The sequence below is a fragment of the Vigna unguiculata genome, chromosome 5, assembly GCF_004118075.2.
Source record: "Vigna unguiculata cultivar IT97K-499-35 chromosome 5, ASM411807v1, whole genome shotgun sequence".
Lineage (NCBI taxonomy): Eukaryota > Viridiplantae > Streptophyta > Magnoliopsida > Fabales > Fabaceae > Vigna > Vigna unguiculata.
In genome coordinates this window covers 40,315,959-40,334,585 of record NC_040283.1, presented here as the reverse complement: position 1 = coordinate 40,334,585, position 18,627 = coordinate 40,315,959, and the positions used below count along the sequence as shown (strand labels likewise).

Here is an 18,627-nt window from a genome sequence, read left to right as displayed (position 1 = left end):
TAATTTTTTTCTTACTTTTTATATAAATCTCATCACCCCATCTTCTTTTTTCAGTTTCATAAATCTCCTCACACTCATATATTTCATTGAGAGTCATATTCACCCAGATTCATCTCCTTCATCCACACTCATCTTTTCATCCACACTCATCTTTTACATCCATGCATTCTTCTACATTTTTTTTTCCACATCTACTTTCTCCATATTTTTCTCCTCTTCTCCTTCATGCACACTCTTTTCCTCATCTCTTTCATACTCATTTCTTTCATCTACATTTCTTTCATTCATTATTATATTTTTTTCATTTGTTTTCATTTATATTTTGTTGGATATGAAGGTATTCTATAATAACTTCTTTTTTGAATTTAATGTCATTAGTGTTAATCAAGCCAATACTAAATTAAATAAGTTTTAAAATAAAAATACACTAGAATTAATTTGACTAACACTAAATTCTTTAATAAAAATAAATTTAAATATTAGGAAGTTAATACTAATTAGAGTTGGTTTTAAAATCTGACAGTAAGAATGTGTGGTATAGATTTGGGGGAGAGTCTGAAGATGGATTTGTGTGGATTTAAGTGGATGAATTTGTGTGTTTTTTTGAGTAGATTTAGAGGATAAAGTGAGTGAATTTGGAGATAAGTTGTATGAAAGTTAGTAAAAAATTTGATTGATGTGATAGATAAAATAAATTGTTAAAATAGATATAATTATAAAGTTACCAAAATACCCTTGATGAATAAAAAAGAATGATTTTGTAATTTGAGGTTATAAAAATAATTACAAATAAATAATATGAATTAAAAAAAATATTAAAATTATATGAAATTTTAAAATAAAAAAATTATATTTTTATGAATGTAACAAAATTTATACAATTAAATTTAGAAAAAAAAGTTATATAATTAAATTTTAAACAAAGTTATACAAAAAAAGTTAAAAAAACAACAACACACACGACACTGGTTACATAACCGATGTCACTCTCCTCTTTGCATAGGTACTGATTATGTAATTGATGCCACACACACACAATGCACCGCACTGGTTATGTAACCGGTGCACATCCTTCCATGAGCCCATCTCCACCACCATGTTCCTCTGTCACATCTACGACATTACTCTCCCACCACACCCCACTACGACCACCATCTTCCTCCCCCACCACCCACCACAACCCCATTTCTCTGCACTACTCACAAGCCCACACTACACATCGGTGCATTCAATTCACACACACCCCACATCTGTTTCCGTTGTTACAGTGGGGCAATTTCGTAATGTTATACGAAATATACGCAAATCACCTTAGTTTTGGGTAGATGGATTAAACCCTCCATCCCCTAAATTCGCGCTCTCATTTCACTGTATATCGCAAGAAAGGAACATGCTCTTTGCATGAAATTTGTGCTCCCAAATTCACTTGAACAGTGCAATCCATTGAAACGAACACTCCTTAAGAAATTAGGACCATGATCTTAAGGTCTCATTTTTGTGTAACACAAATTCGATGCTAATACTTATTTAATAATGATGTTAAAATTTTCTTGTGTGCATGTTAAATGTGTGTAGAAAAATCAAATGGTGTCCAAGTTCTATTATCATAGTTATTTTTATCTTTTAAAAGTTACTTGATAAATGTTTTTAGGTTTAATTATTTTTTTGTCATTGTTTTTGTCTAAAAATATCAAGTTAATTCTCCATTTTTTTTTATTTTAATTTGATCTCGATTTTTAAAAAATTGATAGAAGGTGGTTCTTGTCGTTAAATTTCTTAAAACAAATCAAAGATTTTTTATTAAGATTGCAGTTGTTAATCAAGATTTTTTTTTATTGATGTAATTCATATAACTATAGTGCCACTTTTGGTAAAAAAAAAATCATTAATTTACTTTAAAAAATTTAACAAAAATGACCAAATTGCATATTTTTTATAAAAATCGAGATCAAATTTAAACTTAAAATAACTGGAAGACTAATTTAACCTTTTTAAATAAAAACAAAGATCAAAAGAATAATTAAATCATATTTTTATATCAAAATTAAAAGTTATGTATACTTAAATCACCCAGAATATTGTAAAGAATTTAGTCTATTAATTATTTTTTTTAGATTTTAAAAATAATATAAGAACCGATCGTATTCCATGGGATCACATTGAAATGATTTTTCTTAGTTGTACTAAGTTCAAACTCATTTACTAATGTCATCAAATCATTAAGAAAACTATCTAAAAGTTATCCCACAAATGAATAGTGTTACACACACACACACCCAGGAAGAGGCGAAAAGAGAGAATTAGGTGAGTGGGAAACACAATGAGGGAGTGTGACAGTAGGACATTAGAGTGCCTAATATGCCATATTTTTCAACACATACTTTAACTTTGGCCAACAAAGTCCAGTCAAAAAGATGAATGCCCAACTAATATTTTCTAAATTTGTTTCTCATCATTCAATACAGACAGACAATCATTCACTGCAAAATTATCAAACCACCTTTCTAACATCTCAATGCCACACTCAATTCAATCATACACCTCCTCCACTACCTCTATGTTTTAACAGTAGCGACATGGAAAATCTTGTTTATGTCTAGAACCATACGTATATAAAAAAGACTTAAATATGTTTTTTTAAATGAAAATTAAAATTAGTTTCTTAACTTAAATTTTAAAAATACATAAATTTAATTATTTTATAAAATTTATAAAATTTATTTAAGTTAAATATGGTTTTAGTTTTTTAACTTTCAGTGAAAATTAGAATTAGTCCCTACTCAAAATTTTGACCTAATTTAGTCTCTCAATTTGAGAATTGTGTGGATTTAGTCATTTCAAGCAAATTTTGTTAAATTAATTTAACGTTTCAAACACATTTCATGATAGCATTTGAGATGTTTACACCATTTGACACATTTTTGTTTCAATATTAGCTAAGAAACTATCATGAAACGTATTTGAAACTTCAAATAAACTTAAAAGAATTTGGTTAAAATGACTAAATCCACGTAATTTTGAAGTTAAGGAACTAAATTGGATTAAAGTTTCAAAAAGAAACTAATTTCAATTTTTACTAAAAATTGAAGAAAAAACACATATTTAACTAATTTATTTAATATTTTAAACATATTTTTAAATTAATATAAAAATATATATTAAACAGCATAAACAATAAAAATGTGTCCAAAATGTAAATAAATGAGAAACTAAATTAAAAAAAAAAACTAATCATAAAAGATAATTTTCCGTACTTATATCTTTTCAGATGCAGAGATTAATGAAGTGGCACATTGCTTGATTATAAAGTCTTGAGTGCGAGGAGATAATGTTCTAAAATTAAGATTCGCAAATTATATGACATGACATGATAGATTAGATATATATATCATTAGACCGATGAAACTTTGGTACATGATCGAAGTGGAATGTAAAATTCCATGTGTAGGGACCACAGTGTCCACCAACAATTATCTATTGGTTATAGCATGAACATCTTCTACTCCAATCATTCATAATATTGATCCATGTTAGGAAGGAGATAAGAGTTTAAATTTTAAGAGATTAATACAAATAAGAATGATTTCTATATGCACCAAAGTTATAATTAAGGTTTAGTAGATTGAAACATCCATTTCTTATAAATTTCAAGTATAAATTTAAGTTCACATTAAGTAAAAATAAAAGAAGTTAAACAATAAGTAAAAAAATATATTATAAATTCATTTTCTTATGATTTTAGATAGAAGTATTAATTTATTATATAAATTTACCCTATATATTATTCTTGTTGAATTTCTCCTGTAAATCTCCGTGTTCTATTAATTTCATCTACATTTTCTCATTCCACCTTTAATTGTCACAGGATACTATCAAGTTTTATTTATATAAATTTTCCCTAAATATTATTACATAAATTTATTATTATAATTTAGTAAATATATAAATAATTTTATATTAAAATTTTATTTTATTAGAACTATAAATTACTTGTTAATTTAACATTTTAAAACTTTAATTTCAATCCAAGAGTAGTTGTTAACATTTTAATTTTTTATCATCAACTTTATAACATCAAACCAATAATAAAAAATTTAATTTTAAATTATATCACAATAACAATATTATAAAATAAAGAAAGGTTAAATATGTTTTTGGTCCCTCAAGTTCAGTAATTTTGAAATTAGTCATTCTTCGAAATTTTATACCAATTTAGTTCTTCATCTTTAGAAAAATGTGGATTTAGTCATTCTTACCAAATTTTGTTAAGTTTATTTGACATTTTAAACGCATTTTATGAATAATATTTGAGTTAATATTGAAGCGAAAATGTGTCAAACAGTGTAAATAATTCCAATACTATCACAAAATGTGCTTGAAACGTCAGATAAACTTAATAAAATTTGATTTAAAAAATTAAATTCACGTATTTTAAAAAATAAAAATTAAATTGATCAAAATTTTTTAAAAGAGACTAATTTCAAAATTTACTGAAATTTAAAGAGAAAAATATATTTAATCCAATAAAAGAATATTCATTTTTAAATTGATTTGTATTGTTTTTTTCTTTTCTCTAAAATCATTTAAAATTGAATCTAAACCTTTTTAATTAATTACTTTACATTATATTTTTGAATTTTAGTTTTAACTTTATATTTTCTTTTTCTTTTTCAAAATTCGATTTCCATAATTTGAGAAAAGACTAGTTGAGAATTTCTGAGATTCAGTAAAAAAATCTATCTGAAAAAGTAAACTTATATTGGATCCTTTGGAAAAGGTATATTGGAGGGAAAAAGTTCAGCAAATAACTGGACTATAGATATAAATATTTAAATGTGTTTAAATAAAAAGGTGATTGAGATGGATTTTAAGCTTAAAAAATGATTTGACAGTTTAAAATAATAAATTAGAAAAGCACTAATAAATTTGGCCAAAAGAGTCAAAAAAGAAGGGCAGAAAGTTGTTCGCTTGTACAGTGACATTCTGTGATACAGAAAGCTATGTATTTTTTTTTTCAAACTTCTGAGTATTCGTCCACACCTCTGTCCCTGTAAATTTCAGTGTTCAAACTACAGAGAAATTAGAACCCTATTATTTTCAACTACTCCCTTTATTTATTTATTATTATTTTTTGGCTTAGTGGTTGACCCAGAGTCTACACTTTTGTCCATGGCCTCAAATTTCGTAATCATTTTCGGTGATTACTGTATTTCCAACCATCCTTTAAATTTTCACAATTCCATTTTCTTTTATTTCTTACATATTTTAATCCATAGTTACAGCTTTTTTTTTAAAATGATAAATTTTCTTTCTTAATTTTACAAGCATAGCATAATTAATTGGTTAAAAGGAACTTCATCCTCTTTATTTCTTTTACATGAGATTTTAGTCATTTTCTTGACTTATATTCAGAAATCTCTAATTTCGGTTTAAATATTTAGCTTTATGAACATTTGACTTTTCTTTTACATTTTAGTTTAATAAATTAATTTTTCATAAGACCTTAGATTAATATGTTAGGATTATGATTTAATTGGTTCAAAATAAAATGAATAATTAAACTTGTGCAAAATCGACAATTAAACTACAAATTTGAAATTTAAAAGTATAAATACAAAAAATTGCGGAAATTAATTAAGAGAATTAAATCACATATTATTAATTGAAGAAAGAATTAATAAATTGGTATTCTATTCGAGTATAAAAGTACAAAATACATTTTAACTAGGATATTGAGCATAGAAATCAAGGAAGGACCAATACAGGCAACACAATCAATAAAATCTCAACTAGAATAAAATTGTAGTGATACCATATTAATATCGATGATCAAAATTTAGACAATAATTTATATTACAACTTATCATCTAGTAAATTTCGCATCTAATGAAATGCAACAAATGAAACTTTAGAGTTTGTTTGATAAAATATTTTAACGAAGCAATTCATTTTTTTTTAAGAATTTATATTTTTTTTAATGAAATGTTTTGTTTGTATAAAAAAATTAAAAAGCATTTCAAATCCAAGCATTTTTTTTGATGGATTTCAATTAGCTAAATTAGTACAAATTCAAATACCCTCAAAATAGGTGAAATTTGAAATTCTTCTCACTCAACCTCACATTCTAGACGATCCGAACGGGCACGGCGACTCGGACGTACTCAATGACCCAGACGGACCCGACGACTTGGACGGGCCCGACGACCCATAAATGCCCGACGACCCAGACGGGCCCGACGAACCGGATAGGTCGACGACCCAAACGGGCCCAATGACCCATACAGGTTTGACGACCCAAAAGGGCCTGATGACCTGGACGGGCTTGACTTAGACGGGCCAGACAACCCGGACGACCTGGATGGACCCGGACGACCTGAATGGACTCGGAAGACCTGGATGTACCCGACGACCCAAACGAGCATGACGACCCAAATTAGCCCTTCCAAATCATTGGGCCCGACAACCCGAATGAGCCCGACGACCCGGACGTACCTGACGACCAGGAAGTGCGGGACAACGCGGACAGACCCGACGACTTGAACGAGCCCAACAACCCGAATGGGCCCGACAACCCGAATGGGCCCGACGACCCGAACGGGCCCGACGACCCAGACGGGAACGATGACCCGGACGGGCCCAATGAACCGAACAGTCCCGACGATCCAAACGGGCCCGACGACTCGTACGAGCCAAACTATCCAGACGAACCTAACGGTTTGAACTGGCCCGTACGAGTTGTCGGACCCTTCTAGGTCGTCGGACGTGTCCAAGTCGTTGGGCCCATCCGAGTTGTCGGGTCGTCCGGGTCCTCGGGCCCATCCTAGTCGTCGGACCCGTCCAGGTCTTCAGGTCCGTCCGGGTCGTCGAACCTGTCCGAGTATTCGGACCCGTCCGGATTGTCGGGCTCGTCCATGTCTTCGGGCCCGTTCAGGTCGTCGGGCCCGTCTTGATCGTCGGGCCTGTTCGGGTCCGAATATTGACGAACTTGACGGCACAATCGTGCACTATGGGCCGTCAGGCCTCTAGATCATCGGGCCACCCAGCCTGTTTGGGCTTTCCAGTCGATCCAGCTCAGGTGGGTCGTCGGGTCTAACCAATCCGGTTGCGTAGTTGGGTCTGCCTGACCTATTTGGATTGTTGAGCATGTTTCCAAATTTATCATGAATTCAAAACATAATTAAGCGTAAAATAAATATTGTTAAAATTCAATTTTATCTCACAATAAATTCAATTTTTTTTCCAAACAAGAAATTGAAATGTCAGGTATTCTAATTTCCTTATCCAAACAAAGTTATTTAAAAAATGAATGGAATTTAATTACAAGCAATTCAAATACAAAGCATTTCAATTTCTAAGCATTGTTGAAATGCTCCATCCAAACACAAGGTTAGTGTTTGATTAATTTACTTGCTTAAAATGTGTTGAATCATATTCTCACAATAATTCTCTTTTCAAAATTAGAACAAAGATGATAATAAAGTGATGTAAATAGATAATGAGAAAGAAAGTTACACTAAAATAAATTAGTTATGGAAAAAAATAAGTTTATCGATAGATTTTGACTATTGGTAAATTTCGTTAAAATTTTTTATTGATAATCTAGAATTGTTATTACTAACAACTTTTTTTATCAGTAAAATAAAATTTTGATTATTGACAAGTTCTTTTGTTGGTAAATCATCAATAAATTGGGCACCAAATATTTAAGGCTTAATTAGTAATCTTTATATTTTTTTTAATTAAGCCTAATTTTTGATAAATTTAGTGACAAATTTTACCACGAAATGGTCAAAATTCAAAGTAGAAAATTTAACGTCATTTTAACGACGAAAAACCTGTTGGTAATAACAATTCTAGATTAATGATGAAATTTTCAATGGAATTTACCATTATATATTTGTCGATAGTAAAGACCAATCAATAAATTTATTTTTGTCGATAAGTTTTTTTCAATAAATAAAGAATTTCTTGTAGTGGTGGTAGGTTAAATTTGAAGTATACCCTTAAAAAGGCTCCAATGCCATTTTTCATATTAATTATTCTCCACAATCAATGTGAAAATTGCTACATGAGCTTTTTCTATAATATTTATAAGAACATTCTACACTGGTTTATGCATTGGGTTCTTTTAGGGGAGACACCATTAATACTAATGAGTCATGAACAACATATATAAAAAATTATGATACCACCTTCTACTTAGAACCATAACCTTGGAATAGTTAGTCCTTCTCCTTATACATTATTTGTCTTGCTCATTTTTTTGCAATGTCAGAATTTGAACTCACTTGAATTTCAAACAATCTCTTTCTCAAGTGTTAATTCCTTTCACAATGGTACATTCTCCCTCTAGCGAAAGTAATGTGCCTTACTTGTATCGTCATTTGCCACGATGGGACACACTTATCTAAAACTGTTATCAAGATATTTTTTACTTGTTTGAGCCAATATTAAGGTGAATCATTGACATCAATAAATAATGAATAAACTCATAAAATATCAACTCTAACCTAAAATATGAGATTAAATATTGTACTATATGACACAGTTACTGAAGAACATTTTTTTCTACAAAATTAAGTCAACAACTAATATTGGCCAAGAACTTGAAGGCCGAAAACTTAAAATTAAGACTATGAACTCAAAGAAGGAACTTTGAAACTTAGCAGCACTTGTAGGCAACTCCCTTCGAAAACTATAAAATATCTTGACCACAAAAAATAGATCTTGGTAGAATTCAAACTAAATCAAATCTCAACTAATATTATTAAAAACGTGATTATTGATTTAATTATATGATTATGCGAGCTAAGCATGATAAGAGAGATTGGGCCTGCACCAAATTCAAGAATGAACCAAGGCCCACCATCACCACTATAAATACATATAGTTGGATAAGAGGTAAGTGATTCATACTTTTGCATTGATTGATAGTAATTGGTCGAATTGAAAATTTACTTGGATGTTAAAGTGTTTTTTACATGTATAATAATAGGTAAGTATTTGGAGTCAAAAAGAACTAAAGGCACAAAAAGACATAAGACCAATGAGTGATGTGTTGAGATCACTATATCCTTGTAAGAATATAATATCAAATTTATTACATCAGATCCAAAATCGATGTAATTGTTACTAAATAACTTATGTAATATGTATTTTTTGTACTAGTGATAATTTTCTTTATACAACACATAGGAGTCTATCTACGATAGTCATAAATAAATAAATTAGTTTAATGAATATTTTCATTTATAAAATGCATCAACCGAGAACAAAATCTAATCCACCTAAAATTTCATGGAAAATATGCCTACATATCATCATTATCTGAATATTTGATATTGCAAAGTTAGAAAATATATCCAACTACCAATGGTTACAAAGAAAAGGAGAGAAAGAAAGGGAAAAAGGGAATTGTTTTTCTAAAGAGCAAAGAATGGGAGGTATTGGTTTTGTGAATATATTCTACTTTAGACGTGTCGTGTATATATATGTTTGCATTCCTGAGGTTGAAATTCTTTGAAGGTTTTACTAAATAATATAAAGCTAAAACTGTAAGTTTGATGTTCTTTACCGAGAGATGTATGAAAGTAACAACACACTTGTCCTTGCATATCTTTTTCTGGGTGTGGACCAAATCTTACATCCTCAAACACAATGGTCATCCCTGTTACCCTCTCATTCATCTAATCCTACACAAATAATTGCCACCTATTCTCCATTTTGTAGTTGGGCATTCATGATTCTCTGTCCCTAACTTAATTCAGTCAAACATGCACAGCATAACCTTTAAGAAAAGGCAAACCCATTTTAAGGTTGTGGTTAAAATATTAAAACTACTTCATTTTTACAGACTAATAACACTTTAAAGTAGTTTTTGATACTTTTAATAGTTTTCATTTTTTAAGATTCTTTTTTACAGACTAATAGATAATATTTCGAATTGATTTGAATATATAATACCATCATTCTACCTTTAGAGAGAAATACTAATTAAGTAGTATATAGTAATTCTGTATACTTCTTGGTAGAAAGAAAGAAATATAGTATTTGTTTAAAAACTAAATATAATATTTAATGTTAATGAAGATTTTTATTATATTGTTCTGAGAGATAAACAAGTTATTTCTTGGGTAAGTGAGTGTACTATCTTTGAAATTTTAGATTCTGTTTGCTACATGTTTGAACAAAAAGTTCCAACAGGAATAGGATCTTTCTGGAGCTAAATTTAAATGCAAGAAAGAGAGAGAGAGAGAGAGTTCTGATCTTGACTCGAGAAGAAACCTTGGAAGAAAGAACAGAGCAGAAGAGGAGATCCAAGAATCCATCCTTTTTCACTCACACTAAACTCAAAATATAGCAAAATAACAACTCAATCCATAGCCATGCTACGTTTTGAACTGATATGTTGCTGTGTTTCTTCCTCCTTCCTTCACTTTCTCTACGTCTGAATATAACTCTCATTATCCCACACCATAGCCAATACCAGAACAACCATGCTTCACCGTAGCCATCAACTATTTTTGTTTCTGCTTCTCTTTCTCTCTCTAAACCCCACTCTCTCTCTAAACCAAGACGGTCTCTTCCTCCTCCAGGCCAAGCTCCAACTCTCCGACCCCACAAACGCCCTCTCCGATTGGAACCACCGTGACGCCACCCCATGCAACTGGACCGCCGTCACATGCGACGCCGCCACCGGCGCCGTCGCCTCCCTTAATTTCGACAACCTCCAGCTCTCCGGCCCCCTCCCGGAAGCCGCACTCTGCCGCCTTCCCTCCCTCGCCAGCCTCTCCATGGCCAACAACAGCCTTGGCGGCACCCTTCCCGACGCCGCTTTCTCCGCCTGCGCCGCCCTCCGAAAGCTCGACCTCTCCGAGAATGCCATCATCGGCCCCATCCCCTCCGCCCTCGCTTTCCTACCCGCCCTCGAAACCCTCGACCTCTCCTCCAACAACTTCTCCGGCGAGATTCCTGCGAGCTTCGGCCAGTTCCGCCAACTCCGAAGCCTCTTCCTCGTCAGCAACCTCCTGAACGGAACCATTCCCTCTTTCCTGGGCAACGTTTCCACGCTCCAAAAGCTTCATCTCGCTTACAACGTTTACTTTGACGCAGGTCACATTCCTCCTTCTTTGGGGAACCTCACGAATCTCGAGGAGCTCTGGCTAGCAGGGTGCAACCTTGTAGGCCCCATTCCTCCTTCTCTAGGAAACTTGACGAAGCTCACAAACCTCGACTTGTCCATAAACAACCTCGTCGGAAACATACCTGAACAACTCGTGTCGGGTTTGCGCAGCATTGTACAAATCGAACTCTACGAGAACGCGCTCTCCGGTGCGTTGCCACGCGCCGCGTTCGCAAACCTTGCTAACTTGGAAAGGTTCGATGCCTCCACGAACGAGTTGACCGGGACGATTCCGGACGAGTTGTGCGGGTTGAAGAAACTCGGGTCGCTGAACCTGTACGCTAATAAACTCGAGGGTACTTTGCCGGAGAGTATAGTGAATTCGGACAACTTGTACGAGTTGAAGTTGTTCAACAACTCACTCTCTGGGTCGTTGCCCAGCGGGTTGGGTGGAAACTCAAAGTTGAAGAGTTTCGACGTTTCCTTTAATCGATTCTCCGGCGAGATTCCGGCGGGGTTGTGCGGCGGAGGAGCGTTGGAGGAGCTGATTTTGATTTACAATACGTTTTCCGGGAGGATCCCCGAAAGTCTCGGGGAATGCAAGAGTTTGAGAAGGGTTCGGCTTAGGAACAATAACCTTTCTGGGGTTGTGCCGGGGGGGTTATGGGGTTTGCCCCATTTGAATTTGTTGGAGCTTGTTGAGAACTCTCTTTCTGGGTCGATTGCTAATGGGATTTCCGGGGCGCGGAGCCTTTCAATTTTGTTAATTTCAGGAAATAATTTTTCTGGGTCGATTCCCGAGGGGATTGGTGAATTGGTTAATCTTGGAGTGTTTGTTGCTAATAATAATAATCTTACTGGCCGGATTCCGACAAGTGTGGTTGGGTTGAGTCAGTTGGATAGGCTGGTCCTCAGCGACAATCAGCTTTTTGGAGAGATTCCTGCTAGTGTTGGTGGTTGGAAGACGCTCAATGAACTTGATTTGGCGAATAATAGATTGGATGGGAGTATTCCTAAGGAGTTATTGGACTTACCTGTGCTTAAGTATCTTGATCTTTCTAATAATCGGTTATCTGGTCTGATTCCAATTGAGCTGCAGAATATGAAGCTGAACTTGTTGAACTTGTCGAACAATCAGTTTTCTGGGGAGATTCCTCCTCTTTATGCCAACGAGTATTATAGAAACAGTTTTCTCGGGAATCCGGGGCTGTGTAGTTCTCTCTCTGGTCTGTGTCCAAGCTTGAATGAGAATGAGGGTAAGGGCAGGAAATATGTGTGGATTTTCCGGTTCATATTTGTGCTTGCTGGGATTGTGCTAATTGTCGGGGTGTCTTGGTTCTACTTCAAATTCCGGAATTTCAAGAAGATGAAAAAGGGGTTTCAGATTTCAAAGTGGAGGTCGTTTCACAAGCTGGGGTTCAGTGAGTTCGAGGTTGTTAAACTGCTAAGCGAGGACAATGTCATAGGGAGTGGAGCATCTGGGAAGGTTTACAAAGTGGCCCTGAGCAATGGTGAGGTGGTGGCTGTGAAGAAATTGTTCGGAGCACCAAACATGGGAAATGGATCTGTTGATTCTGAGAAGGATGGGTTTGAAGTTGAGGTCGAAACACTGGGCAAGATTCGGCACAAGAATATCGTGAGATTATGGTGTTGCTGCAACAGTAAAGACAGCAAGCTCTTGGTTTATGAGTACATGCCAAATGGGAGTCTAGCTGATTTGTTGCACAGTAGCAAGAAAGGCTTGTTGGATTGGCCCACCAGATATAAAATCGCAATCGATGCTGCTGAAGGGCTCTCATATCTGCATCATGATTGTGTGCCCCCTATTGTCCATAGGGATGTCAAATCTAGCAATATCTTGCTAGATGATGAATTTGGAGCAAAAGTAGCAGATTTTGGAGTTGCCAAAATCGTGAATGGAGCCAACCAAGGTGCACAATCTATGTCTGTGATTGCTGGATCTTATGGTTACATTGCACCAGGTACAAAACTTAAACCTTAAATCTTAAACTTGTATCATAAAACTTATGTGACAGTTAACCATCTGCATAGATTTAATGGGATTTGGTGGTTGAATTTGATGCAGAATATGCTTATACTCTTCGGGTGAATGAAAAGAGTGACATATATAGTTTTGGTGTGGTGATTTTGGAGTTGGTAACTGGGAAGCCCCCTCTTGATCCAGAGTATGGGGAAAAGGATCTAGTGAAATGGGTTTACTCCACAATGGATCAGAAAGGACAAGATGAAGTGATTGATCCAAGTTTGGATGGTGAATATAGGGAAGAAATGAGAAAGGTACTAAGCGTGGGGCTTCTTTGCACTACTTCTCTTCCTATAACTCGTCCTTCAATGCGTAGAGTGGTGAAAATGCTGAAGGAAGTAACTGCACCAGTTCTTCCCAAATCCTTAAGTGGAAAACTCTCTCCTTATTTTCAGGAAGTGCCCTCTGATAATGATCATCAGGGAAGTTTAGTTTGAGCTACATTCTGAAAATCAAAGTAATCAGCTGCAATTTTCTCTTCAGCTTTGGTAAATTGCTACTTAAAACTTAGTTCTTGCTTAGGCAATAGTTCTTGAAACAGCAATTGTAAGAAAGGCCAATAACTCTCCAGTTTCAATCTTATAAATCGTCTTTAATTCCAGCTAAAAATGATATAATGAAATTCTCACTAGATTATATATTATGTTCTACTTTGCATTAAAATGTAATATAATATATTTTCAGGAAATTGCCTTGTGCCAATCTTTATCCCTCCATATCTAGTTGCTTTGCCTGTTCATTAACTTCTGTTGGGATACTCATCAATGGCTCTGTCACTTGAGTCTGCAGATGATATCAATACTTCTCTACAAAAAGTTAAGAAAAATATTACAAACATATTCTCTATCACATTCTTTGAATATATCCTGATTAAAGCTTATTAGAAATCACAAAATTTGATGAAGCTTCTGTTCAATGAAGTTACTTTTTGATTTCATGAGTTTGAATAGATTTTAATCACCGACAGATAATCAAACAGAGGTTTTTTGGTAGATTGAATGATTTGCCAACCTTTTGATAGAGATCTAACCAAATGAAATCTCAAATTTAATGTGTTGGGATATATTTTTCCTTGTTTAGGGTAAGATTAACTTTGAAAATGACTAATGGAGCAATGATGATAACATAAAACCGTTTTATTTATTAAAGAATTTCACTTCATTTTTTAGATTTGATGTGTATTTTTTATGATGCAAAAGTCTTATAAAATTTAATTTAAAGATATGATATTTATATTTCAATTTATATTTAATATTATTATTAGTTATTGGCAAAGATTTTATTTATTTATTGTTGTAGAATATTTATATGATAAAAGGGTTGTTGTTTCTAATGGAAATAGTAAAAAAAAAGTGTTAGGTAGTCATTATCACTTTCATGTTGATTGTAATATTTATTATGAGAACAAGTTCCATTTTATCCAACATGTTTTAAATAAGAAATAATAGAAATAATTCATAATGTTATAATATCTATAATATTATTTTATATAAATAATAAAAAAATATATTTCTTAATCTGTGTATACATATAACAAAAATGATGAAACAAAATAATAATTACATCTTCATGTTAAAAAGTAAATAAATATCAAAGACTTCATGAAAAAAATATAAAAATATTAAATACTCAATAATAAAAAAAAATTATTACTCAATTAAAAATACAAAATTTATAAAAAAAGTTTAAAATTTAATTAAATCGAAATTCGTTGTCATGTCATATTATTTCAATAGAGAAATTTTATAATATCCATTCAACTTTTAAACTTACAAATACATTAGTGATGTAACATTTAATTAATGCAAACAAAATTTGTTCTTGTGATATTTTTATATTGAATGGATTTTTGCTTATTGAAAAGATTTCATGATTATATATGTAACATTTAATTAGCGTGAATAAATTTGTTCTTGATAACTGTAATATTTTTATATTGAATGAACTGGTTATAATAATAAGGTTTGGGCATAAGTCATACCTTACCATAATTGATTTGGTGAGTTTTTTTTTTTTTGTTTGACTGAAAAAGTCAGTTTTGGTGTTTGGGATGAATTTTTTTCTACCTGAGCAGGTTTAACTTTATTGACTATAATTAGCTTCAAATGTCTCCCTAATGATAATGAAAAAGGTTTTGAGGCAAAAATAATTCATCTTGTAGTAATTTATCTAATGGATCCATTTTGGTGCTTAATGTCATGAGTCAAAACTTTTTCCATTCTAACAGTTTTAGTCCCATAATTTATTTTAATAAACTTTAAATATAGCTTCATTCTCTCTCATAGTCCTATACTTTCTTGTGGTATTTCCTTAATTTCTTTTAAACAATCTAATTTTAAATAAAAAAAATCTTTATTCCTAATTATTGAGTCTGAAATAAAAAAAAATGTTTCGGATCAATTATTTCAGAATTTACGAAAATGGTTTATCTTTTTGTATAGTTAATATGGAATTAATAATTCTATGATTACGGATATAAGAATGATAATTTGGAGCAGCCAAGCGAGTTGGTTTGCATGTTTGCAGAAAAAATGTGGGATGGGTTGTGATGTTGAATTCGTTGGTCTGCACAGAACCACATTTCACACAAGTTAAAGGCGGGGAGGGACGAACTGACTCGTTTACAAAATTAAAATTATTTTTTTTCCAATTCTCATATCATTCATCCCGTTGTTTCTGTAAGTTTATTTTTATTATTATTATTATTATTATTATTATTATTATTATTATAATCATTGTATATAAGATAATGATTTTAGTTCTTAAATATGGAATATTTTTTTATATATTTTTAGATTAACAAATTTGTATCTGTCTTGTAATGTGACATGTTGCTATTGTAATTTAGCTATAATATTTGTTGCTATTATTTCTAGTCTTTGATTAGTTAGAGTAAATGGAATTATTTCGATAGGAAATGAATATAAATTATTATGAACAAAGTTTTTATTTTGCTCATTATAAATACGAGTCAGCCCGCATGATGGGGCGGACCAGGAAAGTAAACCTTTGTTTTTGACTGTGGGACGAGTCAACCTAGCCCATATTTTACGAGCCAAAATGGAGGACGGGCCAAAATAGGTTGAATTGACCCATTTTGCAATTCCTTTCAAATGGTGCGTAAAACAATCTTATTTAAACTAGCGAGATCACAAATATGATAACACCTGTGTATTCGCATTTTTAATTTTCATAAAAAATTGAATTAAGATCGATAAGAAATATTTAATTAACTTTTAAAATAGTTATTAAAGATAAAAAAAAATGTATACAAAAAGAAGTTTTTAAAATGGTTAAAGACAAAATAATTTTTTAGAATAATGATTAGAAATAAACTATTTATAAATTGATTAATTTTTAAAATAATACTTAAAGATAAAATTAGAATAACAAAATATGAATAAAAAAAATATCTCTTTATATATTATTATAAATAAATATACTACGGTCAAATTATGCAAAGATAAATATTATGCGATGGGATAAATAACCGTAAATGAATATTGGGTTTAACTTTATGGTTTCAACTAATGGGCCTCCCTTCTTCAGTTTTCATTCCTTGTGGGGCTTCTACTTCCTGCAGCCCCATAATTTCTTCACCCACGCTCAAAGTTTTCAAAATGACATTGTATCTCCTTAAAAGTGACTTGCAGTTTATGTATTTCAGAACAAAATTTCTAGAACAGAATTTTGGAATAAAATTTTCAATACATTAAAATATATTCTGAAACAATTTTTTGAAATATATAATATGTTCTGGAACGAATTTTTTAAAATACTCTTACATGATATATGTTCAGAAAAGAAAACTTTGCAAAACATAAAATATATTTAAAAAACGTTTTTCAGAATTTTCTTTTCTTTGTATTTTCTCTTTACTTCTTTTGTTTGCATCAGCGGTGTAATAGAAGTGTTGTGGTGTGAGGAGGTACAATAGTGTAAGATATTTAAATATTTTCCTAATATTTTGAAGATGAATTTAATAATTGTGAGGGTGCAGGAATGAATCTTCAAAAGGTCCAACAATTAAACAGATTGAAACTGGTTTATCACCGTTTTTATTTTAAACTGAATCTTTTCCATAAACTAATATAATGTAGTACTTTCTATTTAGTACATTAAGAGAAAACAAAAAGCAAAGAAAAACAAATAAAAAAGTGAAATAATTAATAGACACGTTAAGTTTATAAAATTTAAATATACATTTTTTTAAGCATGATACTGAAACCCAAAATATTCTTCCTGTGTACCTTGTTTCAGCAAGTGTCTTTGGGCTTAGGGTCTCCCTTATCATCAGTGTAACTAAAAGCCACAAAGATAGAGAATATAAAATCCAACTGAATTGCTAATCATTAGGTGTCATATAACTGATAATTAATTAAGAAAAGATAATAAAGCAAAAAGAAAAAAAAAAAGTAACATAATAGAAAAGACCAACACTGAATTAAGAGTATCATTGTCCAATCCTTTTACCCTTTCCAGTTTGATAAATTATTTAATCAAATAATCTTTATACCCTTCATTTGATTTCTCACATATATTCTCTAATTATCCACATTTATTTAATGAAGGATAAATAGGTCTGTAATTTTGCATGGCAATGATTTTCTTACTTCTCTTGGCCAACTTTGGTAAATAAAGCCAAAGATTGATAATAAGATTCTTGTTTTATGTTCATAGGTCCCATTTGGCTATACTCATGATACACGTTCTACTAATGTTTCTACTTGTAGTGTACAATGAGCAATTCCGAATAGGAAAATTTGAGTATAATTATATATTTAAATGAGATTTTTTAATATAATTGATCTTCAAAAATAATTTCTCTTATATTATTATCTTGAGAATAATAAATAGAAAAAATAACAAAAATAAATTCATCGTATAGTTCAAACCTTTTTATCTTTATGCAATTTTTCTGATAAAAATTACAAATTTTCGTATAATTTTGTTGACACTTAATTCAGTGTTGATCTTTTCTATTCCATTACGTGGTTAATAAAAAAAAAGATTAGAGTTTTTAAGTGCATCATCAGGTGTAGATAAGATTTGGTAGATGATGCTTGAAATATATTTATTGTTTTTCATTTCCTTGAACAAGTACATAAACATCAACAGATGGCAAAAGATAGTGTGCTGAAACTATCAATGATGTTGAGGGCTAAGCCTTTGAAGGTAGATTGAGAGAGAGATTCTTGGTATGCATGAGAAGTCTACGTGAAGGAATGGAGTTATGGTTGGCTCAAAAATGTTTTTTTTTTTTTTTTCAATTTTGTTCTTAGTTTTGAGGTATTAATATTTTAAACTTTATCTATACTCCAGGGTGACATCGGACCTAAGTTCTGGCTCTGTGCTTACATTAGGTTGCCCAAATCCCACTCAACTCTCTCTTCTACCCTTATATATCACTTCTTTCTTTCCATCTTAAAACTCCTTTTCTTTTATTTTTAATTAAATCCAA

General features: G+C 31.8%; 1 protein-coding gene across 1 annotated transcript; it reads left to right on the top strand.

The window, feature by feature from the left end:
* Positions 1–10,154: 10,154 nt before the first annotated feature.
* Positions 10,155–13,854, top strand: LOC114183892 (receptor-like protein kinase HSL1). Its single transcript, XM_028071064.1, has 2 exons — positions 10,155–13,104; positions 13,209–13,854. The coding sequence occupies exons 1-2, from the start codon at positions 10,497–10,499 to the stop codon at positions 13,601–13,603; spliced, it is 3,003 nt and encodes a 1,000-aa protein (XP_027926865.1). The 5' UTR covers positions 10,155–10,496; the 3' UTR covers positions 13,604–13,854.
* The last annotated feature ends 4,773 nt before the right edge of the window (positions 13,855–18,627 follow it).

What these genes read in the sequence shown, in the direction of transcription:
- LOC114183892 (XM_028071064.1), top strand. Translation starts at nt 10,497, where the DNA reads ATGCTTCACCGTAGCCATCAACTATTTTTGTTTCTGCTTCTCTTTCTC. An exon ending in TTATGGTTACATTGCACCAG is followed by an intron (nt 13,105 to 13,208) that starts GTACAAAACTTA and finishes AATTTGATGCAG; the next exon opens with AATATGCTTATACTCTTCGG.